This window comes from Prosopis cineraria, unplaced genomic scaffold (assembly GCF_029017545.1).
Source record: "Prosopis cineraria cultivar Desert tree isolate PC_DT_omini unplaced genomic scaffold, ASM2901754v1 PC6, whole genome shotgun sequence".
NCBI lineage: Eukaryota > Viridiplantae > Streptophyta > Magnoliopsida > Fabales > Fabaceae > Prosopis > Prosopis cineraria.
Window position 1 is genome coordinate 5280209 of NW_026555337.1, and position 26636 is coordinate 5306844.

The following is a 26636-nucleotide window of genomic DNA, read 5'->3' on the forward strand; positions in this document are numbered from 1 at the left end:
TTAAATATAAATTTTGTTATAATAATTAAGTTTTATTAAATTAATTTTTGTTAAATAAATTTTTGACAAACAAAAAAACAAACACGTACTTAATTCTTAATGTTTGTCACGCCCTTGAATGGTTAGCACTTGAAGCGATTAATTTAATAGGATTTTAGGTAAGTGATTACTATGAGAACAAGCATCTAAGAGACTAGAATGATACTTTAATCACTGCAAAATCCCATAAATGGGTTACCAATAGCACCGTCTCACCATTTTTACTTGGTCAAAACTACGGACGAAGAAGCCAATGTAATTACAGCTTTGAAGGCAAAGACATGAAATGGGTCAAAACGTTGTGGGACAAATTGGCTAAGACCTTTCTCATCATAGGCACGTGAGCATTGTGACAATTTCTGGTTTCCAATTGAATTGAGACAGGAAATTCATCAGTGATTACCTCATCAGCTTGGTCAAAAGCCATCCTAAATACAGGCAGATGACAATGAAAGGGGCGAGAAAAAGATATATTTTAGGGTAAGAAATTTAAGAATCGCAAGTCCTATCTATATTGATCATATATAGCTGGAACACGGGGGCATCACTAACATGGAAGTTGCGCTTAAATAAAGAAGAAGAAACAATATGAGAAGTAACATTGAAAATTCCAAAAAGGAAACCTCTGGATATAATTCATAAATTTTGTCATAACTAAAATTCAAATTAGCTCATTTTCTTCAGTCATCAAATCTCTTTCTTGGATTAGATATCCACATACAAGGATGAAACAAAAGACCATCAACGTTACATTTGGAAGGTTATTAATACAAGATTCAATTGAAAACAAAAATTCAACGCTAAACAAAACCTTGCAGGAATTCTGGGAACAATATTTAGGATAGATAAGCTACCTACCTTTTTCTAAAGTGACAGTCAATTCATTATGTGAACAAGATTCCATTTTACTGGTAGTAGAAGCTCTGCTAGAAGGGCATCTTCTAACAACAAAGGCTGGCTGCTTGGGAGTAGGAAGAGTACTTGAATCACTTCCAAGCATGAAAACTACATTGGACATGGTGGGACGGTCATTTGGATCTTCCTGTACGCATAGCAATCCAACATTCACGCACTTCAAATATTCATCAGTTTTGCCTGTCTGAGATAGTGTCTGATCCATAAAATCCAGCGCTCTTCCTACTTTCCATAAATGCCACGCCTGAAATTCAAGTTCAAGTGTAGATTGAAATTTGTCATCAAGCACGTGATGCTGTACAGATTCTGTTTAGGAAGAATCCTTCTATGGTGCCACAACTGAGAATTCAATTAGAGTGAGATACCTTGCTCAGTGATGGACTGAGCAAAATTTAACCTTCATAGCCGAAATTTTACAAACTGCCACATTTTCTTTTTGTTATCGGTGAAACTACCTTTGTATTAAACCAAACATTCTCTTCAGTCAAATGCAACAAGCAACTGAGAAAACTTGAACAAGAAGGTTCTTCTTTGTATATTTATAATCTATATCTAACTCCATTTGTACAAGTGACTCATTTTTGCTCATGTATGGAAGTTGAGATCGACACATTCGAATGACTTCAGTTAAGTTGAATCTTCTGAATTGCACCACTATTTTGAAGTATTTCAATTTCAACTAACGAAATAACCAAGCAGAAAAGAAAAGAAAACAAGATCCCTACAACAAAAGGATAGGAAATGGGGGGAAATGCTCCATGCGTTTCAATTTACAAGAATACAGAAAATCAACAATCTAATACTGTCAGTTGAAAAGAGTTATGTTTCCCTTAATCAACAAAGGAATAATTATATAACACCTCTATTGTCACCCCCCCACACACACAATACTTCTACCGTTTTGCTCTTCATCAACACCCCAATTGCAGTGATAGTGGTAAAGACGACTTAAGAATACAGTGGTTGGATATGACACATTCTTCATAATGATTCTTTAATCTAAATTTGCATGCAGTCTTTGATTTCAGTTATAATGGGATGGTTCAAGGACACGGAAAAAATTTGAATGCAGCAACTGACAGAAGGGTTATATCATTAATAACTAAATCATGTGGCATGTTATAGAATTTCAGCATTTGTTTGAGTGGGACCTAACATTATTCAATGCGTCTCATACTAATTGCATGGTTAGTTATAGCACCGGTTCCACCAGTGGCATTGTAGAACCATCCAACAAAATGAGGAGGGAAAAAGAGTATGAAAACTTTGTATACTCACATAGCCTAAAAGACTCAATTCATGATCTGCCTGGTAAAATCCTGTGTTCCTTTTTCCACTAAGAATCTCAAGTACCACCACGCCAAAGCTAAACACATCAGACTTGACTGAAAAAAATCCATCAAGTGCATATTCTGGAGACATGTAGCCACTGCATTCCAAAAAAAAAAAACGAGAAGTGCGTGCGTGTGCATGTGTGTGTATATATTAGTTGGAGCAAATCCAGAAGATGGCTGCAACCATTTGTAAAGTAGAAGGAACTACTGCTGCAATCTACTAAAATGGCACACAATTATGCATTTTCATGAAACTTACTAAGTTCCAACCACTCTGTTTGTGTTTGCTGCTGTTTCTTTTCCTCCAAAGATCCTAGCTAAGCCAAAATCAGAGATTTTAGGATTCATTTCTTCATCTAGTAGAATATTGCTTGTTTTCAAGTCTCTATGAATGATTCTTAGCCTTGAGTCTTGATGAAGGTAAAGAAGCCCTCGAGCAATCCCCAAAATAATCTTGAAACGCTTGCCCCAATCTAATACAACACATGATTTCCGGTCTTGGATACCACAGAACAATTGGGAGCATGGCTTTCCATGTTAGTGCTTGTCCAACAAGAATTTCCAAATACAAAAAGTAAGTTAAAAAAAAAATTAGAATGTGTGAAGAAATCTTACCAAATATGAAAAAATCTAGACTTCTATTTGGCATATATTCATACACTAACATCTTTTCATCTCCTTCAACACAATAACCGAGAAGCCTAACCAAGTTTCGATGTTGAAGCTTGGCAATCAACACAACTTCATTTTTGAACTCTTCTAAGCCTTGTCCAGAGCAACTCGAGAGTCTCTTCACAGCTATCTCTTGTCCTCCTTGAAACTTCCCCTGATAGTTTATCGAACATGGTCCTTTCTCATCAATAATGCGTTTAATATGAAAAATCAAAGGGTATTAGAGAAAACTTATCATCACCTTGTAGACAGGACCGAATCCTCCTTGTCCAAGCTTGTTTGCACTTGAAAAGTTAGTGGTAGCGTCAAGTATGCTTTCCAAATGAAAATGTGGGATGTCTATGGCATGTCCATCATCTTCTTTGAACCTACCCGATTCAATCAAATCTTTGACATATCTCTCACTGTCATACAGACTCCTTGCTGAATTTTTCTTAATATACACCTTGATTTCTGAAGTTAAACAGATGAACTATGTGTTTTAGTAACAGAAAAGTTGTTGAATTAACGTTAAATATCAAGAATGTTAACAGCAAAGGAAAGGAATGACAAAATCTTATTGCACAAGTATATCAAGGTACAGATGAGGATATATATGTATATAGGTCCCTTGGCCTTCAACTAACAGCTTCTAACCACCATAACTAGTACCTACTATTATTACCACACAACAGAGAAAAACCTTCCCCCCCTAGAGATTCAGAGGAAATTGATTTACCTTTTGCCTTGGTCAGCCTTCTCCTCCGAAAGTAAACATAGGTTACAGTACTTGATGGGAGAATTAACACACTCACAATAGTGAAAGTGACTGCAATAATCAAAGGAACAGACAAACGCCTGCCTGTTTGATTGCTATGGCTGCCTTCTGCAAAGAGTTGTAAAGGGCACTTCTTACAGAAAGAAACACAAAATCATTTTTCTTTCATGGTAGTGAATTTATAACACAAACTTATTCTAATTACAAAATCGATGGTCAAGTTGGATTCTCGTGTCATCCACATTTGATTTAAAAACACCTAAAAAGTTGCAATGCTGAATTGAATCCAGATTTGGGATCATGCTGTGACAATATTGACAACTCTTTGAAATGAAACCAAAGCTGAAATTCGCTTACTAACTGTTAAAGCCAGGCAAGAAAAGGTACATATTTTTTCAGAACTGAGTTCCCACAGGTAATATTAGGCCGCTAAATTACATAAATAAAGCCATTCAGTAATTCACCAAGTCCTTACCAAAGGTACAATTTAAAATCAAGCCATCCCAAAGAAAGTTTGTTTTGCAAAGACATCTCTTTTCCCCATCTCTGGAAGTATTGCAAATTGAGTTTGGCCAGTCCTTACAGTCTGAAAAAGAACGACAAAGCGGCTCTAATGGTGGATCCCAGCTCATTTCTATTTCCCCACCAAGTTTGGCAGGAGCAATAGGATTAAGGGTGCTTGGTTCAGCGTTACACCTGCCAGTTAGATGAAAAGGAGATGACTGGTTTGGACGCAGAAGCTTGTCCCTCAAACTTTGACCCTCACAATCAATTATGTCTCTGCTGCGAATCATGAATTTTTGCGTTTCAGGTGTTATGCTTATCACTTGATAAGCGCCCCCAGGAGTTTCAAAGCTAAGCTCTCCTGTAGTGACGTTACAGTGGAAACTGAGGTACATGGGATCGCCACAACGTGCTCCTGTGCTAAGTGGATATGGAATGAAGTTTGTACCACAAGTCCTACAGGTCCTGCAATTGGATGCTGCAAAAAGAGAACTCCGGCGGTTTAGAAAATAGTATTACTCAAAATAACATGGTAAATGAAAATCAATTTGCTTACTTTATTCATTGATGAAGTTGGTATACATTCAGCGTACATGAGTGGAGAATAAACTGAATACATACAACTAACTACCAGACTAACTAATTAAGTTAAAATAACTAATACAACTACTAATAGAAACAATCATTTCCAATCATCAGTTAATCTTCCATTTTGCGTGCCATAACTAACAATTTTATGACCCCTTTTTTTCTCCTGAAGCTTGCTATATTACAGGGTGATTCAACCCTTATTCTGTCTGATTTTCTCTTTAAAAAAAAAACAAGAAAAAGAAAACAGCAAGATAAAACGGAGCCAAAACCTTGAAGAAAGGAATATGAACCTTCTTTTCTATCAGCCGTCAAATAAGAGCCAGCTAAATAGCAGAGAATTTAAGAGGGGAATAAAGAAAAGTTTTACCTATATCATAATATGCCACGCGCACATGGAGATCACATCCATGCTCATACTCCTCTTGAAGATTGTTCAAGTCTTCAGTCCAAATCCAGCACACTGCATCACCACTAGCACCCCGCCCTGTGATTGCAGGATCTTGATATGAATATGCATAGCATTGGCAATTGTTAAGACATTCTAAATTGCATTCCATTTCATTCTTAGCATTAAATTGAGCATCCGGGCTCCCTACTTTCATCATTTTTAAACTCAAAAATGTGTCACTCTCAGCGTTCTCTCTGCACACATTTGTTTTCCTGCTGCATCCACCAGAGAAGTCACCGGAATCCCAATTTTCCGGAGAGTTCGGCGAGAACCCTGGTAAACACTTGCACATAGAATCATACTTACTATTGCAGCTGCCAAAGGTACCACAAGCATTATACACGCTGCATCTATCTCGTGGCTCTGCCCAAACCAAGGACCAAACTTTCTGTGAATCCATCTTCAAATACTGAAGCTGACCAGAGTAAGTCATAACCAGCCTTGTGTCGCCATACAGAGATGAAGTCAGAAAGGGTACAGAGTTATTTGGAGATATTCTCTGGGTGAAATTCGACAGCAAGTAAGATATTACAGAAGACATTTCACCTGACCCAGAAAACGTACCGGTCGCACTGCTTATCCAATACCTGATAGATCTTTTCCATATGATATATTGGTTCTCTCCTTGATCTTGCCGAAATGAGAAGTTCCCTGGCGCTGGATCATCATGACTTCTCCAAGAAGTAAGCACAAAATTCTCATCCATTTTCATGCCTGGGAGAAATGTATCTGTTGGATTTGCAAAACTCTGCCAGACGATCTTCACCGAGTGACTTCCTTGTTCTTCATCACTCATGATAAGATTTCCATTATCCATTAGCTTAGCAGTCCTGTGCTCTGACGATGACATTTCAAGATTTGTACCCCAGTAAGATCTCCGACTTCCATCCAAAACTCTGAGATTGCCGTCCTCAGCTATGATAAGAACACCACCAGCATCAGAAAGCGGATTGTCTCGGTTAGCAACCCACACAACTGTGGGTGGATTTGACTCGTAGTACCATATTCCCACATATTTTCCACCACCAGAGCTTCCATTAAGGGTGAAGAATCCTAGTTCAAATCTTTCTCCAGCGGAAATAAGAGTATCCCCTTCCCTTTCACTCAAGGAATTGTTAATGCTTATGGTATCCCTAGCAGAGCAATGCATAAAAGTGAAAAACAATGCATGCAAAAAGAATACTGGCAGCATGTGATTTGCAGACTGGTTGAGCATTATTTTCCTTCTGATCTTTATCCCTGTGTTTCCCATAGGACAGACTGCAAAAAGCTAGTTTTGCTTTCTCAAGTACTGGGTAGTGATGACTGATCTTCCAATTTTCAGAGTTACCCTACTAATTGAAATAAGGAACCTTCCTGTCTCCGGAAACCCTCTTTATGCATGTCCTAACATAAGAATGTCACTTTAGTAAAGTTTTGTTAGGGGGCAATAGTAGGCTTTAGGACTTCATTGGTTGAGCAATTGACGCATATTTGGGTCGGATGTTTTTAGAATCCACTCAAAGTGTCTGACATTTAAAATGTCGTCCAAATCACACTAGGGGAAATGATGCGCTTTAATTAAATATGCATGATTTTGGAGGTAGTTCAACAAACTGTCATGTTTAGGGCCATATGAAATCCGTGTCCAAAACCACGTCATAAGTATTTACTTGAAGTTGAAACTAAGAATGTTCAACGTTTTTCCCCCAGGAACTTTACCAGGAATACTGGTGTTATCCGTCCCTTATCAGAAGGCACAAAGCCATCTTAGGTCAAATATAGCCCGGTTCCCTGCGAGCAATGAGCATAACCGGTAGCAGGGAAGCCGAAAGTCTGTCGTTGGTCTATCTGCTAGTGCCATGCTATAGTAATTCGTAGTGTGATTGGTACGTTATGGCCAAAGTTAAATAATTGATGGAAAAGGCGAGCTGAGTAGTGCTGTCAAGGTCACCCCATTCTGTCAATTTTATCCTCCTTTATATGGGCCCCCTTGGCTTACTTTTTTGTTCATCCTGTTTGAGCTTTTAAAGAAATTGAGCGGGGTTATCTTTAATCAAGCATTGTATGACTCTTGGCTTACTGCTTATATGATGTAATAATCAAGTAATTGTCCATGTACAGCCTTGATAAGTGTGGTTGATGGATGTGGTCTTCATGACGCAAACAGACCAATACCAGCCTGCCTAGTCGCTCTGCCATTAGAAAGGGGTCATGAAAGGAAAGAAAACAGTCATCCAATCCTAGTAAATAATGTTGCAACAACCTCTTAAATAAACATGATCTCTCAAAAGCAATTAAACTAATGTTATGTTTGAAGGCGTAAGGATTTAGATTTAAATTAAATTTATTATTTAGATTTATGAAAATTTATGGATCTGATCCAAACTTAAATTTATAAATTTTAATTCACATTCAATCACCCTCTGCCATCACCACTTGATAATCCATCCGCGATATGTTTACCTTCGTCATCCGGCACTAAATGTTGTTGTTAATTAGAAATGGTCTAGTACCAACTGCCACTATAACCCATGACTAGACTGCCAGTATTGGCCAGGATCAGACTGCCAGTGCCAGTACCGACCAGAACCAAACTACCTACTTCAGTTAGGACCAAATCATTGACTTTGACAAGAACTGGATAGCCAATGTCATCCAATTTGCCTTTAAATTCAAACATAGGATTTAAAATTTAAAATTTTACTTAAGATTTAAATAAAACATTTAATATTATAATTTAAAATTTTTTATATCATCAGAATAAAGAATTTTAAATTTATGAATTTCAAATCTAAATTCTTAACTTAAATCCACTCATTTAAACACAACCTAAGTTAATTGTAAGAAAATATTTACATAAGTGTCTCAAATAATGAAATAAATTTGGACATGATTTATTTCTAGCACACACACAATAATAATTAACTTAATTTAATTATTTTTATAGAGCAACCACATCTAAACTTCTATTAGGTTACTTGCAATTTGGACAAGCAAGTCATGCATTTCTTTAGAGATAGATGGATAGATAGAAGGCATGTGGATCCTACCAAAACTGTGGGACCTAGGGAGGCGTACATTTACATTTGCCCTCCCTCCTGTGTAAGTGTGACGTAGGGTACCAATTGGGTAAACAGTCTTTGACATTTGAAAAGTAATTTTGAACTTTTTTAATATTAAAAGTTGTCCTAAAAAATTTTAGCTAAACAAAATGGCTTTTGAGATAGAGATTAAAATACAGTTTGGCAGTGAATTTTGAAACTCTATTATAAGTTGGATTTCAAATGTTAGATGTGAATTGGGCATTTAATGATGAGAATAAACTTATACTTATTTTTTTAATTTATCATGCTGATTTTTGTTTTTAACTTTCGTCATAGAATTCACTTCATAGTCCTCAAATTCTCTTTCATCCCTATTTCTCTCACCACCATCTCCATTCCTTAGATTGAATTTCTCCCATCTCCATCTCCTCACCGCCGGTGCTCCCTCATCCGGTAATGAATGTTAAACTACTATTTATTATATAATTTTTTTTATTGAACTACTATTTATTACATAATTTTTTTTCAACATATTAAACTTCATATTTCTATTCTTATTATTTAACATATTAAATTTTATGTTATTTTAATTTTTTCACATTTTTTAACATTTCTAATATATTTTATTTTTATAACAAAAATTACAATCCATCATAAATCAATATCCTTTTTAATGTATATTCAAAAGCACAAATTATTATCAATTTATTAAATTAACCTTTTAAAAAATATCTAAATATAAATTTTATTATAACAACTAACTTTTGCTGAAATAACTTTTGCCCAATAAACTTTCAATAAATATATTTTTGGCAAATTAAAAACTAAATACACATTTTGTTCTGCCCATCTATTGCGGAGAATTAAGTTGGCTCACCTTGTCAGGAACACTGAACATTTACCGTGACAAGCTTGAGCTATTTTAAGATCAATGTCTCTCCAGGTTCTTAAAAAAGAGAGCTCGGAGCTCAAGGCATGGCCGGCCATAGACTTTGAACTCTAACCAAGATTTTGGAATGACATTGTAGGCAACAGTCAAAAAACACGATCAGATAAAAAGAATAATATTCATTCATTGAACACTCTTATTATAATGAAGCATCTTATATAATTAGATTTGCATCTAATTGTAAATTGTTGGTGTCAAGTCGTTTACTATTTCTAGCAATCATGCGAGGTTTCTTGCCTTACCCTATGGTCTAAACCAATTAAACGAGAGTTTTTACATATCCAAGTTCCTCCTAGTAATGATTTCTCCAAGGGCATCATCTTCTGGACAATGTTTGGAAGATAAATACACAAGCTGATAAACTGAAGTAAATTTTGTTCTTTCCAAAGTAAAACTAAAGTCAGGCCTTCCCTGGTCCAGTGTTTACTACCCCGCCTGTCTTGGTTGACCCACATAGGTTGACTTGTAATTCTTCTCTCATGAACGCACAAATGATCAGCTGATAAAAGTAGAATAGCACCAATCAAAAAAGTACTAAAAGACAATATATACGAAGATGAAAGAAAACGTCTTGGATTTGGATTTTATGCTCGTGAGATCTAGAAGCACTTTAAGCGGATCATAAATCTTACCCAGATGTTTAACATCTAGTAGCCAGCCGCATTATTTTTCAATCATAGTGCAATTGTCACGAGATCAATCCTATTTACGGCCAGCCGACACAGCTCAAGCCTCGAGCAAAGGCACTACACTGGGTTACTTTTGACGTTTCATGACATTTTTGTCTTGTTTAGTTACCTGACAAACTCCTCTTTACTATCATATACCTTCAATTAGGATGAGATATATCATATAACAGCCAATAGTGAATATCTTTATATGATAAACCTCCTAAATTATGTGTGTGGCCAACTGATTCATGAATTTTCAACCTACGAAATTTCTGCTAGATCCTCATATTTCTGTTAGCTGAAGCGTGGTTTCAACTTCCACCGGAAAGAGAGAGACGCACTAATATGCGTATGGCTTAGTAAAATGGAAGGTAAAGAGTTGTCCAAGTCATATATGCTATTCACAAATATGGAGTTTCAACTAAAATTGACACGTAAGACATTCAGATGAAGGAATTGAAGGCAAGGAGGATAGTTGCAAAATATCAGATAAAAATCCAACCCAGGAACTTTGAGTCATCATAAAACCCAAAAATTTTCCATTTTTAGATAACGATATTTGGGGAGGAGTGAGTTCCATAAGAAGGACCGAAATGGTTATAACTGTCATTTGAGCATTTTAGAAACACCAAGAGTTCAAATCAACCTTCTTAATGTAGGAAAATCTTCTGTCAAGCTTTTATATCTTGAGGATTCGACACGAAGAATAAGACGCAGTGGCCAGAAAAAAAAAAGGGGGCGGAGAACAAATGTAATAAAAAAAGGGAACGATGCCAGGTCATGCTGCATCATTAGTGACACATCGTGGCAAAATTAAAGCCCCATTCGGAGTGGCGAACAGCGGAACGGTAAATAGTCAAAGTCGTCGAGCTCTTCCCAATATTTGACTGATGTTTCCATCTACGTTACGTTGTTCTCCAATTCTGTGGAAAACAATAGAAGCGTACAAAATTGGATTCTATCAAATTTCGACGCAACAAAATCAATGATTACCTTTCTGTCTCAGTTGTGCGTCGGAAGGCTGAATTGAGACTTTTTATCGATGTAAATTTGGACTTTTTCCCTATGGTTTGTGAATTGCGATGAGCTCGAAGCCGCTGGCCATTTGAAAACTACGCGTTCCGCGCACCACCGAAAATGGCGGTCGCTATCCCTTGAAAAAGCAAGCATTTTTCACCTTAATCAAACACGAGTGAATCTGCTCGTCGACTTATATTTTTGTTATTAGACTGGCTCACAAATCATCCAAAATGGTCCTGAATGAACTACCAGTGACCTCGATCGATTTCCGAATGGATCACGCAAAGGAGATCAAATTAAGGGTGTGTTCTAGTCTCGACTTTTGAGAAATAGAGTATTTGGAATATGGGATGTTATTTGAGAAAAAAAAAAAAGAAGATAAAAGTTTATCATAAAAGTGTTTTAAAAATGTTATTAAAAATAAATTTAGTAGATGTAAGAGGATGTAATTTTTAAAAAGTGAATTTCACAAGTGAGAATATGAGATATTAATTGATCATATTATCTCAAGTTTAATTTATTATTTTTTATTTAAAAAATTGTTAATTCATTAAAACTATAATCATCATTTAAACACTAATACTAATAATAATAATATTTAGATATTAAGTTTTTAGCATTTCAGATTAAATAATTAATCATGTTAATTTTTAACATTGATGTATATTCAACCATTTATAAAATTTTTCTCCAATAGATCAAATTTATATTTTATACTTTTATTATTTAATATATCAAATTTTATGTTATTTAAAATTTAGTTAAATATAACTTTTAATTTTTTTATTTTACTCGCATTTTGTTTTTGACCCTTACACTTTTTTTGATATTTTAGATTCATATATTTTATTTTTTATTATTTTTGGTCTCTCTAAGAGTAAAATATAGAGATTCTGAAAGGACTTAAAACAATACAAAATTAAAAATATAGGGACTAGAACACCCAAAAAAAAAATATAAAGATTAAAAGCAAAATGTGAATAAAGTACTGGTATCAAAAGTTATATTTATCCTTAAAATTTGTATTAAGCAGCAAAGATTTGTCCAATTGATTAAACTTTTTTAATAAAAAAATTTATCATGTATATTTCTTTAATCATTTTAATTTTCAATATTAAAAAATATTAAACTATTTATTATATGATTTTTTTTAATATATCAAACTTTATTTTTTTATTTCTATTATTTAACATATCAAATTTTATGTCATTTAAAATTTTTATTATATTTTTTAAATATTTTATATTTGTATAATAAAAATTATAAATTATCATAAATTAATATTTTTGTGGTAATTGTGTATTTAAAAACATATTTCACTCTAATAATTCAAATAACTTTTAGCTTATCAAATTAACTTTTAAAAAAATATATCTAAACATAAATTTTATTATAACAACTAATTTTCATTAGATTAACGTTTATCAAATAAACTTTTAATAAATTAACTTTTGACTAACAAAAAATCAAAACACAAATTAAATTTGTTAACTCAAAGATATACTCCGTAATAAATAAGAAACAAGGAGAGAAGAAAATTACACAAACTAATTTTGAGTCTCGCTACCAATCTTTTTGAAAAGCTTAAAGTCCGTTTGGTTGCTAGTTAGAGTAAAAATAAAATGGATTAAAAATATAAAAATAAAAAGTGAAATGATTGAAATATGAAATGAAAATGGGTCAACCATATTTCTAACGAGAAAGAATAATTGAATTCATAAGATTGAGGTAATAATTTATGAAGGGTGTAGTGATTATCACATCCATAATATTATTAAATTTTATCATATTTATCATTTACCATGAGAAAAAGGATAATTTAATTATTTTTATTTTAAATTTTTTAATCCATTCCATTCTCAATTTCTCACCCTCTTTACCAGCCAAATGAATTTCATTTGGGTGAGAGAAAAAAATACGAAGGAAATAAAATCAAGGGAGAGAATTCCTTAAAAAAATTACTATTTTTACAAAATTTTTCTCCTAGATTTTCTTCTCACTTTTCTCTCCATCCAAGCAATTTTCATGTTAATAATGTTTTATAGGTTTTACATCAGCTCACTCCCAATTTATTATTGGGAAAATCACAATTAAGGATCCCTAAAGATAATTAATTACATTGCAGGACCAAATAATTTTAATATTACTTTACAAAATCAAAAGACCTAAATATAATTAAAATTTATTGTGAAAAGATAAAACTTTCCCTCATGTATTTTTATTGTAATGGAAAAATTAATTGTTATTAAAATAGAAATGAAACTCATTTTTTAATGGAGACTTGTTTACTAGATTATAATAATTTTTCTGCCAAATTTATATTTTGTTGTTGTTAATGAATGAATTGATTGTTATTAGAATAAAAATGAAACCCTTTTTTTAAATGAAAACTTGTTCACTGAATCACTACATTTATTCTTCTCCATCACCAAGTTAATTTCTTAAAGTTATTAATTCAAGAATTGGTTGTTAGAATGGAAATGAGACTATTTTTTTTCAATAGAGATTTATTCATCAAATCACAACATTTATTCCTTTCTATCACTAAGTTAATTTTTTCTCCTTGTTAATAAAAAAATTAATTGTTGTTAAAATGTAAATATAACTTTTTTTTTAACAAAGAATTATTGTTAAAAGAGTATATAATATATATATGAAAGATATTTTTGTCTTTTTATAATAAAAGTAGGGTAATATTAAAATCATTTAATTCTGTACCGGAATTAATTGTCTCTAGGGTCCTTCATCGTTGTGAAGTTCCCTTTATTATTTCAGCTAACCTAAATCTTACGTGTACAGAACATTCAACACACGATTAGGCACAGGCAAACTGAAGGGTTTTCTCACAAGCTAACGCATAACTTACCAAAGACTATAATCTTTTCAACAGTGTCAGGAATGCTCTAGGTAAATCGCTCTCCTCAGAATGCTCTTCAGACATTTTCAGTGTACTCGAGCATATTTTGTTCACTGTTTATTTTTCTCCATGTCTTCGATCCCTCTTTTAATATTTTTCACAATGATGACGGTTTGAGTCAAAATTCTTCCATAATTTTTTGATCTTCAAAGTTCTTTTTCCTTTCACATAGACAATGTTTATTTCCCCATAGCTAGGTTCCTCATGAATGATGGAGCATCTGCAGAGCAGCTCTCATATTGCAGGTTTGTTCCTGGCTCACTTGAAGAAGCAGCTTAATCAGAAATACTCTCCTCACAAAATAGCGTTGGTTTTGCAGGACTTGGGAAGCCTGCAATTACACTGCCAACTGTCGAGCATTATCATAACTTTTGACACGGTAGGCCTTTCTCTGGCCTCAATTTGCAGACCAGAGAAATTGATTGGCTTTTATCATTGCAAGTTTCTCTCACAGATTAGTCTTATCTATTAAGATAAGATATTGATAGAAATTCTGTCTAGTTTTTGTCTTCCTCTCCATGCCTGATACAACATTTGATAGAAATTCTGTGAATGGACAGGACCAAATTACATCAGCAACAGAACAACACAAGACGCCCGCATCACCCGATAGGCTAAAATATGATGAGTTCTTTCTAATGATGATTTTAAGTAGAACTACACCAAAAGTGAAAAGGTCAGATTTAACAGGCAAAAATCAATCTATTGCCAACTCTGGACAAATATATTCAGCATAAAAAAAGTTTGTTTGAAAAAGGAATCTTTCGTTTATAGTAGTATATCCTTATGTGTTGTCAAAATAAAAGCTAGAATTATAGAGGCAGTTGAAGGTGGTGATGGTGAACGTTGATTTGATATTCGCATTGATTAAAAGAGAAAATTTCTTAAAAGAACAAACAAGAAGTAGCTCATGGCCCCTGTAGAACTGAGTGCTGTTTCAGACAAGCCTTCACGGCACTAAACATTCTGAATTGCTGGTAAGTTTTTTGACTAACCAGTAGAAGCCATCATTTATGGAACTTCTCAAGCACTATTGACCTTCTTGATAGGTACTCTCAACTGGAATACTTCCTTCAGGTTTACTGGAAGAAGTAGAGCTAGAAAGGCCTCTTGTCTTAAAAAAGGTTGGTTGCTTTGGAGTTGGGAGGCTTGCAGTCTCGCTTTCAAGCATTATCACTATTTGTGACATGGTGGGCCTTTCTCTTGGTTCATCTTGTACGCACAATAAACTCACTTGCACACACCTAATGAATTGATTTAACATCGCAGCTTTCACTCAAAGATGGACCATTACATCCAACAACTTATTATCTGTCCATAGCCTCCATGCCTGCATATTCATGCTCATAAACACCATAATGCAAAAGAACAATAAGCTAAGAGAGGAACGGGATGAAACTTACATAGCCCAAGAGATTGGAAATTAAACTTGCTTCGATTGAAAGAATTTCATGTTCCTTTTTCCACTGATAATTTCAAGTACCACTACGTTGAAACTGAAAACATCTTTTTTTATTGAAAGTAATCCATCAAATGCATGCCCTAGAGTCATATAGCCATTATGAAATAAAAAGTAAAAAAATGTAACTTCCTTTCTTGTAAATGAAGTTAAGGGTCAGTTTCATTATAATTAAATAGATATCTCAAACTAAGTTCCAACTATTCTCTCCATGTTGGCTTCAATTTCTTTGTTTTTAAATATTTTAACCAAACCAAAATTGAAGCATCGAGAAAAATATTACTCATTTTTAAGTCTCTGTGAATTACTCTTAATTTAGAATCTTGTTAAAGATATAACATCCCTCGAGCAACTCAAGAATTATATCAAACTGCAACTGCCAACTAAACTCAGACTTTGTGTAGTATTTGTATCAACATTTTCGTTTTCCTTAAGTCCATCAAGCTTATGCAATGCATAGAAAGCATTAAAAGAATTTGGATCTAGTGATCATTTAGGGAGATGATCATATAAGAACCATGCTCATCTTCCTCATACAATCTAGATTTGGTTTAATTTTTTATTAACTGTTAGAAGATCATGTTTTTCTTTCTGTTATTTCTTGTAAAATAACAGATATCAAAATTTGATCAAATATATAATTTAAAACGTCTAAAGTCTAATTTAGATGGTTTATGTTAAAGATAAGTATAATGCTTATCCTTAGATGTGCACCAAATCCTACAAGATCCTAAAGCAACATCAAATCCAAATATTATCAAAAATTAACGCATCTGAAACCTGACCGAACAAGAATGTGTCCAAGCTCTTGTTTGGCAAGTATTCATAAAGTAAGATTTTTTCATATCCTGTTATGCCATAGCCCACAGTCTGACGAGGTTTCGATGCTATTGTTTGGATGTCAAAATAACTTCATTCTTGAATTCCTTTGAACCTTGTGAGGAAACATTTGAAAGCCTCTTTGCTGCAATATAATGTTCTCCTGGTAATATACCCAAAAGAAAAAGAATATCTCCAAAAGCCATCAGCGAAAATTAAATAGTCAAGCAAGATGAGTCAATTACCCTGTAAACAGGGCCATAACCTCCTCGTCCAAGCTTGTTTGCATCTGAAAAGTTATCTATAGCAGCTAATATGGTTTCAAAATCACAATATGGTACCTCAATGCCTTCAGTATCATTTTCTTCTAATTCTTGCAAGTCTATCAAATCTTTCACTTGTATTTCACTGTCATACATGTGCCCTCGAATTCTCTGAACTCTTCCCCTGTCTGAGTAATAGGAAGAGAGATGTATATTATAACTTATGTTGCTTACAGAGAAGGAGTGAGCAAGCAATCCATAATGCATAACTAAATATATTACCTTTCTTATGGACCATTTTCGTTTTCCATAGATAGGCAAAAACAACCATGCATGCCACGAAAGCCAAACTTAAGAGAGTCACCACAAGAATTATCGTGAGAGGCTCTTTTTTTTCTTCCAGATGGCTCTGGTGACGTGGAAGGGACACCAGCAAAATAAAAATTGATATTGATCAGAGCAATGAAAAACTAGGACTAGAGAGTTGCAAGAGGAACAAAATACAAAAGACTACCTAACTGAGCTGCAATTTGAGTTGAGTTGTTTCAGTAATAGTTTTTATTACAAAGACACCTTTGTTTTCCATCCTTTGAATCATTGTTGCAGGTTGAATGGGGCCAATTGATGCAGTCTACAAAGTTATGACAGAGAGGTTCTATTGGTGGTAGCCAACTAACCTCTATTTCCTCTTGACCCTGGCAAATTAGCACCAGTTGGTTACAATAAATGGTGAGTCAAGCTGAACTCCTTGGTTCTCTTTATCATCACTGATGTATGGACCTTGAATTTGGATCAACTTCCGATCATCTGGATTTATTTTAGCCAACGCGATTCGGTCCAAGTTCAGGCATCGTGAAGTTAACCTCGCCTGTTGATTTGTAGCAATTTAACTTGAAGTACAAGGGATCTCCACAATTTGGCCCAGTGCTCAGTGGATATGGAACTATTGTTGTGCCACAAGGTTCACGGGTTCTGGCGTTTGATGCTACACAAGTGAGAATTTATGAGTATTCCACTTTAGTTTTTGGTGTTTGTAAATCATGCATCTTTTGGGAACAAAAAAGAACATGAGGAAAAACAAATATGTTAATTTTTTCAGTTTACTTTATGCGAACTTCTTTTTCGAAAGTTCATCTAAACATCTTCCAATTTTGATATTTAACGGAATTTGAAGCATGCAGTGATAACATTAGCTTTTGAACCACAATTATGAAATTAAGCATGGTGCATACCACGCACATTCTTTTTTAACACCAAAACAGACAAATAAATAAATCTGACCTTTGTCTGAAATGAGTAACCGACAGAAAAAGAAATGCCTTTTTGAGGGGAATGTTCTTGAAGAGTGGGTAAATCCCGAGCCCAGATAATTCTAGTATTATACGAATATGCCTGGCATTTAGGGCACGTGTCCAGGCATGCAAATTGGCAGTCTGCTTCGCTTTCTACTGCGACTTGCGTGTCCGAGGTTCCAATTTCAATCTTCGTTAAGTTTAAGAATGCAATGTCTTTTCTTTCACACGATGTTGTGTTCTTTAAACAGCTCTCCAGAGGAATTATCTGGTAATGACTTCAGATGAAATCCAGGCAAACACTTGCAGACAGGGAGATTTAGATCATTGCAGCTACAAAAGCTCCCGCAAGCGTCGTGTATCTTACCCTACTGTCCAGACGGTCCAGGGATGCTCTCAGCAGCGTCTGCGTCTCCCTCAGCGTCCCAAATCTCAGCCCTTTAATAAATATCCAATGTGCTGTATTTTGCCACGTCATCTCACATAAAAAAGTTTTGTTTTTTATTTTATTTTCTATTTTCAAAATTTGTTCTAAAAATTTTTTTAAATAAATTTTTATTAAATAAATCAAGTCAGAGTTTGAATAAGTCAGACCATAAATATTTACTTACGATCTAATTTATTCTGTAAATTTTTTAAATAATTTTTTAATAAATAATCATGTCAGCATTTAAATAAGTCAGATTGTAAGCATTTCTTTAGAGTTTAACTTATTCTTTAAATTTTTTTAAACAAATTTTTATTAAATAAGTCAAATTAAATTTGAATAAGTTAGATTATAAATTTTTTTGTAAAAATTGAAGGGTAATTGTTTTGAATGAGTTTTGAAAATAAAAAATAAAATAAAAAATAAAATTATTTTTATGTAAAATGATGTGACAAAATATTAGATATTTATTGAAAGGCTTGGATTTGGGATGCCGAGGGTGACGTTGGTGAAAGGATGTGCATCCGACGGTTCACTCAAGCCCGCCGACCATTCACTACCGAGACTATTGTCGTACCTGTGTAATCCATGATTAGCCTTGTTAGATTATATAAGACTTCCAGGTTTGTATAGTGAAAGAATTTCATCCAAGGACTGTAGAAGTAATTTATCTTTAAGTGATTTTTAAAAAATTTTAAAATATTAGTTCAGTTTTATGAGACTAAACTAAAAATAAATTAAAAATAAAAAAATTAAAATACTCTCAATTTATATATATATATATATATATAAACTACCACTATTGTTGTCAGTAACCGAAGTTTTGTCGGCAACAATAGCCACTGGAACTCAACCTCTGGTTGAACCATCATCATCGAAGCTTCGATCACCAGCTGGACCACTGTCGGCGATGGCTGGAAAATTATGAGAATTAATTTCTCAAAGGTAGTCAAATTAGGTGTAGAATCCAAGACTCCTTAGTTCACCAAAAAATTTTGGATCACTAAACCATTCAACCCATTCAATTATACAATGTATAATATATATATATATATATATATATAATGAGCCTTATTTTTAAACCACTTGATAATTATGTTACTTATTAATCGCGTAACTTTACTTGTTAATAACTTAAAAAGATTTGTTAATTATTTAACTTTTCCTATTAACCCCACGACTCTTACAATAGAAATAAATTACTTGTTAATCATGTAACTATACTTGTTAATACCTCAACGAGACTTGTCAATTACTTAACTCTCCTTATTAAGTTCATGACTCCTACAACAAAGTTGCATTACTTGTTAATCACGTAACTATCATTGTTAATACCTTAATAGGATTAATTAATTACTTGACTTTACTTGTCAAATTTATGACTGCTTCAACTAAACTGCATTACTTATTAATCATGTAACTTTACTTGTTAATTATGTAATAATATTTGTTAATTACCTAGCTTGACTTGTTAATTCCATAACAAGACTTGTTTAACTATTGTTTCGAAAAAAATAACTAAATTTTTTAATTACATAACTTTACTTGTTAATACCTCAACAATACTTATTAATTATCTATTGTTACTTTTTAAATGAATATATAATTTACATAAAAAATTAAATTTGTCAAATAACGAAAACAATGATAGTCAAGTCTCATTTATCAGTATTAAACATACTTGTTAAAATATATTAGGCTTTAATTGTATAATATTTTTCAAACCTCTAGTATGATCAATATTCATCAAACTAGGGCTTTAATTGTATAAAAATTTTCACACCTCTAACTTTAATTATATAACATTTTTCAAACCTCTAATCTGATCAGTATTCATCAAACTAATGCTTTAATAGTACAAGAGTTTACATACCTCTAGCTTCATTGTGTAAGATTTTTCAAACATCTAGTCTAATTAGTATTTAAAGCTAGTGGTTTTCTTTCTTTTTTTTTAATATTGAACTGAGAGCATTTTAATTTTTTTTACTTTTAACTTATCTTCAGTTTAGTTTTATAGGACTAAACTGATATTTTAAATTTTTTTTTAAAAATTATCCGAAAATAAGTTGCTTTTGCCGTCTTTAAATGAAATTGTGCCTTGCATAATTCATAACTAGACTCGTGACGTTGTTAAGTTATTTTTATTCTTCAATTTGGATGGCCTCGTGACACTATTCTTCAACTGGGGGGCTCTGAGTGAAGTTTGTCAACAACAGGCTCGATACCGTCCGAAGTTTGCCAGGGAAGTTGGACTTGGTCTTTCAGAATGATAGAGCTGTTGTCCCCTGCTCGAGCAAGCCGAAGCGCCCAGATGATGGATCATCGAACCTTCTCCAATATGTCAGCTTTATGTTTTTATCCATCTATCTTCTGTTATCATAGTAAACTATAATAGATTTTTACTGTTTTTCAAATCATTTTCTTAAAAAAAAAATTTAACCATAAATTTTTTAAAAGCATGTTTTTAAAATAATTAACAACATAAAAATTTTTTTTAATCATATTTTTATTTTAGCTCTTTTTTTAAATTTTATGAAATTATGTTAGATTTTTTATTTATTTCTTTACATTTTATAAAAGTTTATATAATAATGAATTATAGGATGTGAGAAAAGAGACAATCAACCCAACGAAGTAACATATACATAAAATATATGCATCTAATACATAAAACACATGTATCTTCTATTATTATAGTAAAGTATAATAGATTTTTATTGTAAATGTACAGTAAAATTAAAATGACTGTAAATTTACAGTAAAAAGGAATTATACATAATATTTTTACTTCTTTTCAAATCATTTTTTAAAAATATTTTTAATCATGAATTTTTAAAAATAATTAACAACATAAAAAAATTAATCATATTTTTACTTTAGCTCTTTTTTTGAAGTTTATGAAATTATGTTAGATTTTTTATTTTTAATTTTTTTATTGACTTATAACTATGCATGATGGATATGGCGGTAAATTTTGAGGTATAATATGTTGTTAAAATTTTTAATTTTCATGGGGTTATAAATTACTAAATATGTTTTCGCATAATTGTTAAAATTTTATATTCTTAATATGTAAAATAAAAAAATTATAAAATAAAATAAGTTATTTCTTACATTTCTAACATGCAATTGATAATAAATTTTAAATTGCACCTTGTTATTAATATTTTTAAAAAATATGCATGAAGTTAAAAAATTAAAAAAAATATGATAGTAGGTGTTATTTAAATTTTTGGCATCATTTTAATCTATTATTTGTATTATGATGAGTTTGATTTTAAAAAAGGGGGAAAATATAATTGAAAGCTTTTAATTGATTTTTTTTTCTTCTTATGTTTTCTATTTGGTAAAATGTCATAATTTTCTTTGTCTAAATTTTTAAATTAAATTTAACATCTCTTGTTCCTTCCCTTTTTTTCTCTCAAACTGCATAGAAGATCAATGTCCTCAATGCATTATATGGGATCTAACATATTTTATTGTTTAATTATCATCGTTCAAGTGATATATATATATATATATATATATTTGCTTTCTTATGTTTTTTCAATTTTATAAAAATTTATATAACAATAGACTAAAATATGTAAAATAAAAAATAATTAACTGGGTTAACATATACGTAACATATATACATGTAATACGTAAAATTAAGATTTTAAAAACTAAATCGGTTATTAAACTAGACGAGACGTTATTCACTAATTAATAATTTAACCATGATCGAACCGTGATGTTATGTCTAATTTAATATTTTTAAATAATAATAACACTTATAAAAGTATGAAAAAGGTAACATATAATTATAAAAATGACATTTAAATTGAAAATAAAAATATTTATTTAAAACTAAAGGAAATTTATAAATCATGTTATATAATTTATCTTTTAATTTGTTTAAAAAATGAAAGTATGTATTTAGCATGATTCATCCTATTTATTTCGTAATGTAAAAGGCACTTAATAACATTAAATTGAATTTCTTTTCTAAAAAAGATTTTGCATTGACACGAAAATCAATTAATTTTCCCCTCCTCAATTGCTTTTCCGCTTCCGCTTCCATTCTTTAATTTTAAATTTAATATTATTAAAAATTCAAGGCAGCACGTGCTCTGAGAAACATCATTATTTATTTTATACTCAAAGACAATACATCCATTGTGTTACATTCTTTCTAAACAACCCTCGTCTTCCTCCTTTCTTTTTCACTCAGTCGCGGCGTCGGTCGTCGCCATGAGTCTCCAAGCAGGTTGAAGATTTTCGCGAGATCTAACTATTTTTATTGTGGATCTGACACTCCAGTAACTGCAGAAGCACGGCTAGGATGATGGTTCGCTGCAAAATAACTTTTTTGTTTTTCCTTTGCATCTCCTTCGTTCCCTGCTTTTTATCCCCCTTTTTTTCTGGCTTCTCCTCTTTTTTTTTTTTTTTCCGATTTAATGCTTGAACCGGTAAGTCAGCAAACCGTTCGGTTTTCACGGTTTTTTCAGTTTGTTGACCCGTTCAATCCCTTCCCAGTTTTTCCGCCTTGGCCAGACCAAACCAGTGATTGATTTCCAATTGAACTGACCGGTTCAGTCCAACTTCTAAAACATTGCGTAAAATACATGTAATTGTAGAAAATACCTGAAGAATAAATAAATTAAAAAAATAAAATAGCAAATTGACATAAGAAAATCACTTTAAATGAAATAAGGTATAAATTTTATTTTCTTAAGCACCTAATTTTTTTTTAATAAACCAAACTACCCATTAAAATTTTGATTGTTTCATTTTCTTTCCTTATTATTGAAAATTTTTAGCAATAGCTTCTTCTTCATTTATTAAAAGAGAGACCTATTTCTTTCATATATCATCTTATATAGTAGACTCTCTTAAGTCACAATATAATTGCATTTACATGCTTTAGATATTATAATCATCCTGAAATAATATATAATAAGTAACTAATATTAAATAAATAAGAAAATAATAGAGGTTGAATATTCTAGTAAACAAATTGAAGGAATAATTGTATTAATATACAATAAACTAATATTTTTAAAATTATAATATATCATATATGATGAAATCTTTCTCATGCATCGCGCAAGGATGAATTCTAATTTTTATGAATGGTAGAAATGCATCCGTTGGGATGGGATGCAAGGGACTAGGGCATGACACCTCTTAACTTTTTAATTTTTTTCATAAATTATAAGAGTTATATATTTTAACTCTTAAATTAGTATATCATATAAACCTCAAGACATTAAATAAAATTCTTATTTCAATTCTATACATAATGTTATACATGTTGACAGTCCAACTATTTTGATAGCTTGAGAATATATTTATCATAAAATTTACTTATATTCGACAAGTAAATATTACACTTGTTATTAAAACATTGACATCATTTAATTTTACTTTTATTTTATATTTAATGAAAAAAATTATAAAAATTATTACTCACACTCTTTTTCAAGTGTTTCAACAATAATCCTAAAATATATTAAATGCTATATACTTGATTTACCATAAAATCAATTCTCCAAAAATTAAGAAGTTATAATTAATACATATTCTTCTAAAAACTAAATTACTTTATTTCCATAATAACCAAGCAATTAAAATTTTTTATATCAACAGTTTTATTAAGATAAAATTAGATCCCATCAACATAAAAAATTTATGACAATTGAATACTGTTACCATATTGATATATTTATTTATTATAATTATTAATTGAAAAATTAAATAATAAATTCAATAATTACTACTATAAAAAATATTTTTATCATCATTTTTTTAAACCTTTTAAAGTCACTATTGAAGGGTTATAATATTTAGGGAACATAGAAAGTTAGACTATTCAAGTCACTTTTAAAAATGATATGGTTAAGAAAAATAAACATCACTTTTTAAGGAAAAGTGATGCGGAAATGCCCCTTTCCACGGGCGACGTAGCTAATGCCTAATGAAGTTTTCAAGTCACTTTATTAAGAAACAGATGTAAAACAATCTGACATCTTTTTTAAAAAAATAAGGGCAATTTTTTTTATCGGCCTCAATCCAAACAAAAAACCTTATATTACTAAAAATAAATGGAGAAAAATAATAACTTGTCACAAAGTTTTTTTTTAAAAAAAATTAGTATACAACCACCGATAATCAAAACCAACAAAAGAAAAATATATTTTATGAATACAACCTATAATCAAAACACAAAAAAATAATAAAGGATTGACAAATACAACATAATCACATGTTGGATTTCTCTTCCCTCTCAAAAGCCCCAAGAAAGGAAAAAAGTTTATGCTCCACCAGCTTTTTTCTAACTTACTAATTCTTTGAGTAAAAGTTTTGTTCATATGTCCATCCAACACAATAATCAAGAACAATGAACATAAATTTTCACTAGAAGATAGGCTGACAAGTGTAACTTACTGTCCTAGGCAGATTATAGATAATCACAAAACTCATGATATTTGCTAGAGCAAATATCTTTTTAAATTATAGATTATAGTCAAATAAAAGTTCCTACTGTATGTGACACATTGAGAGCCACTTGCTTATATTTCCTAAGCATGTTTCTTTCCACAATCCATCCATCTTTCCCCTTTCTTGTTCAATTTGTGAGAACATATTACAACATTACTTGGCAGTTATTATCCTGCTAAATTCCTCTCAAGATGATGAAGACCACCAACACAGAAAAATAAAGCTAGTCAATGAAATTGTGATTGCTCAATGATGTCCAAATCAAAGCAACTATCCTTATCAGTTTAGAACAGATTTATATATATGGTCTCTATCTTGGAATAGAGGATTCTAGAATTTTAGTGAAAGGACAAACAAATAAGAGAAAAATTTGATCTAACCCAGATTTTAGTTTCGAGCAAGCAAAATTGACACCATAAGGCAAGCTTTAGGATGTTTTCTTGAATCTGAAGCTCCTTTTTAATCACAGGCAAAGATCTCTACTCTTAATTTTTTAATTAATAAATCCAACCTGTTTTTTTTTTTTTCTGCAAATAAAAGAGTGAGAACAACTACAATCCCAAATGATAACTTATAGAAGACTAACCTGGATGCAAGCACTATAAGGCACCCCACAAATGCTACATAACAACTTCTCGCGGTCCTGCTCATAAAGAATTTAGGACACTAAAAAGAAATAAAGTTACATACTGTTTGTGGGCACTAATTCCTCATATTAATAGTCAAGAGACTTAAACATCAAAACAAGTACAAAATATTTATGAAATAAAAAAGCAGCAACAATTTTAGGGAAAAGATAATCAATGTTGACAGTACCAAAAGAGACATAAAAACGACACACAAAGGCCTACCTTGCTGATTCTACTTTTCCCATCAATAGGCTCCATCCGCTTGACATCAGCTAGGCGATGAACTGATAAAGTAGCAGGGCTTACCAGCTGATCACTTACTATAGGCATTGGCTCACTTATTAATTATTTATTAGCGGCAAATATGCTTTAGTTCTGAGAAAAAGCATCATAAAAACTTTAAGGAGATCATACCATCATTCTACATTTGTCAATGCAGAAACAGATTGTTCTCATATTCCTACAAAAACTCACATTTAGTAAGCGATAGATACAATTAGATTATGATTTAAAGATCAAGAAAAAACAAAGTCTTTTCCCTTCAGCAAATAGAAAGGGGGCAAGTAAAATAGGAATTTCATGTAGCAAAAATCACACATGAATAGAAAACTAGTAGATACTCAAAAACGTTAGAAATAAGAATTGTACCTCATCCATGTGACACACATTGCACTTATATCGAGGTCAAACCAATCAATATAAACCTGCCTATAACCAACAGGCAGATCACATAGTGCATCTCAGTTAAAGTCTTTTAGAAGGTAAAAAAGAAGCAACTTTAGGAATGGGAAAACCAAACATATCAGTTCCTGATTTAAATCATTAAATCATTTAATAAGCATCTGATAGAGTTTCTTAAATTCAATAAAATTTTAGATTCAAATGATGTATTTAAATCATTTAATGCTCATGAGATAGTTGAAATTTTCACCAATTTAATGATAGTTTATGTTAAGAAAGAAATTGATAAAAAGTTTATTATAGGCCTGATAACTAATTATTTTTATATCATGAAATATCAATAAACAAAATTTAAAGAATGAAGGTATATATTTATTTTTATTATATATTTATAAAATTGAATATAAATATATATGTTAAAATATTTATATTATATTGGCGATATATATATATATATATATATTTTATCTCAGCCTTCTAATAAAATTTTTCGCTGCTCTAGTTGGATGTTCAAACTTCAAAGCTTTGCTATATCAATTAGGTTTCCTGAATCCATGAGCTTCACTACATAGTTTAAGGATAAAGACCATATAGTCCCAAAGACTACTAGCTTTTCGTTGATGTCTGAAACTATAAGATTTTCATTGTCTGTGATTTGAAAAAAAGTTTAATATGTAATTTGAATTTTAAACTATAATCTAAAAGTAATTTAAACCCTATACTATTAATTGATACATTTT

At 31.7% G+C, this 26636-nt stretch overlaps 1 protein-coding gene and 2 long non-coding RNA genes across 4 annotated transcripts; 1 reads left to right on the plus strand and 2 right to left on the minus strand.

Annotated features, from left to right (window-relative positions):
- Positions 1-713: 713 nt before the first annotated feature.
- Positions 714-6805, minus strand: LOC129313310 (G-type lectin S-receptor-like serine/threonine-protein kinase At4g03230). 2 transcript variants are annotated; one of them, XM_054956268.1, is made up of 9 exons: positions 5567-6803; positions 5180-5296; positions 4193-4699; positions 3679-3825; positions 3202-3413; positions 2904-3114; positions 2548-2785; positions 2233-2383; positions 714-1198 (listed from the first exon to the last, which is right to left on the minus strand). In XM_054956268.1, the coding sequence occupies exons 1-9, from the start codon at positions 6510-6512 to the stop codon at positions 890-892; spliced, it is 2838 nt and encodes a 945-aa protein (XP_054812243.1). In that variant the 5' UTR covers positions 6513-6803; the 3' UTR covers positions 714-889. The 2 variants fall into 2 exon arrangements, with proteins under 2 accessions (XP_054812243.1, XP_054812242.1); XM_054956267.1 differs by having other exon boundaries at positions 5180-6805.
- Positions 6806-13747: 6942 nt separating this feature from the next.
- LOC129313314 (uncharacterized) lies at positions 13748-15111 on the plus strand. The gene is made up of 3 exons (XR_008593890.1): positions 13748-14222; positions 14404-14820; positions 14893-15111. It is a non-coding gene; the product is annotated as an uncharacterized LOC129313314 (long non-coding RNA).
- On the minus strand, positions 15103-18069 carry LOC129313313 (uncharacterized). The gene is made up of 4 exons (XR_008593889.1): positions 17666-18069; positions 16899-17369; positions 16667-16793; positions 15103-16572 (listed from the first exon to the last, which is right to left on the minus strand). It is a non-coding gene; the product is annotated as an uncharacterized LOC129313313 (long non-coding RNA).
- Positions 18070-26636: the final 8567 nt, after the last annotated feature.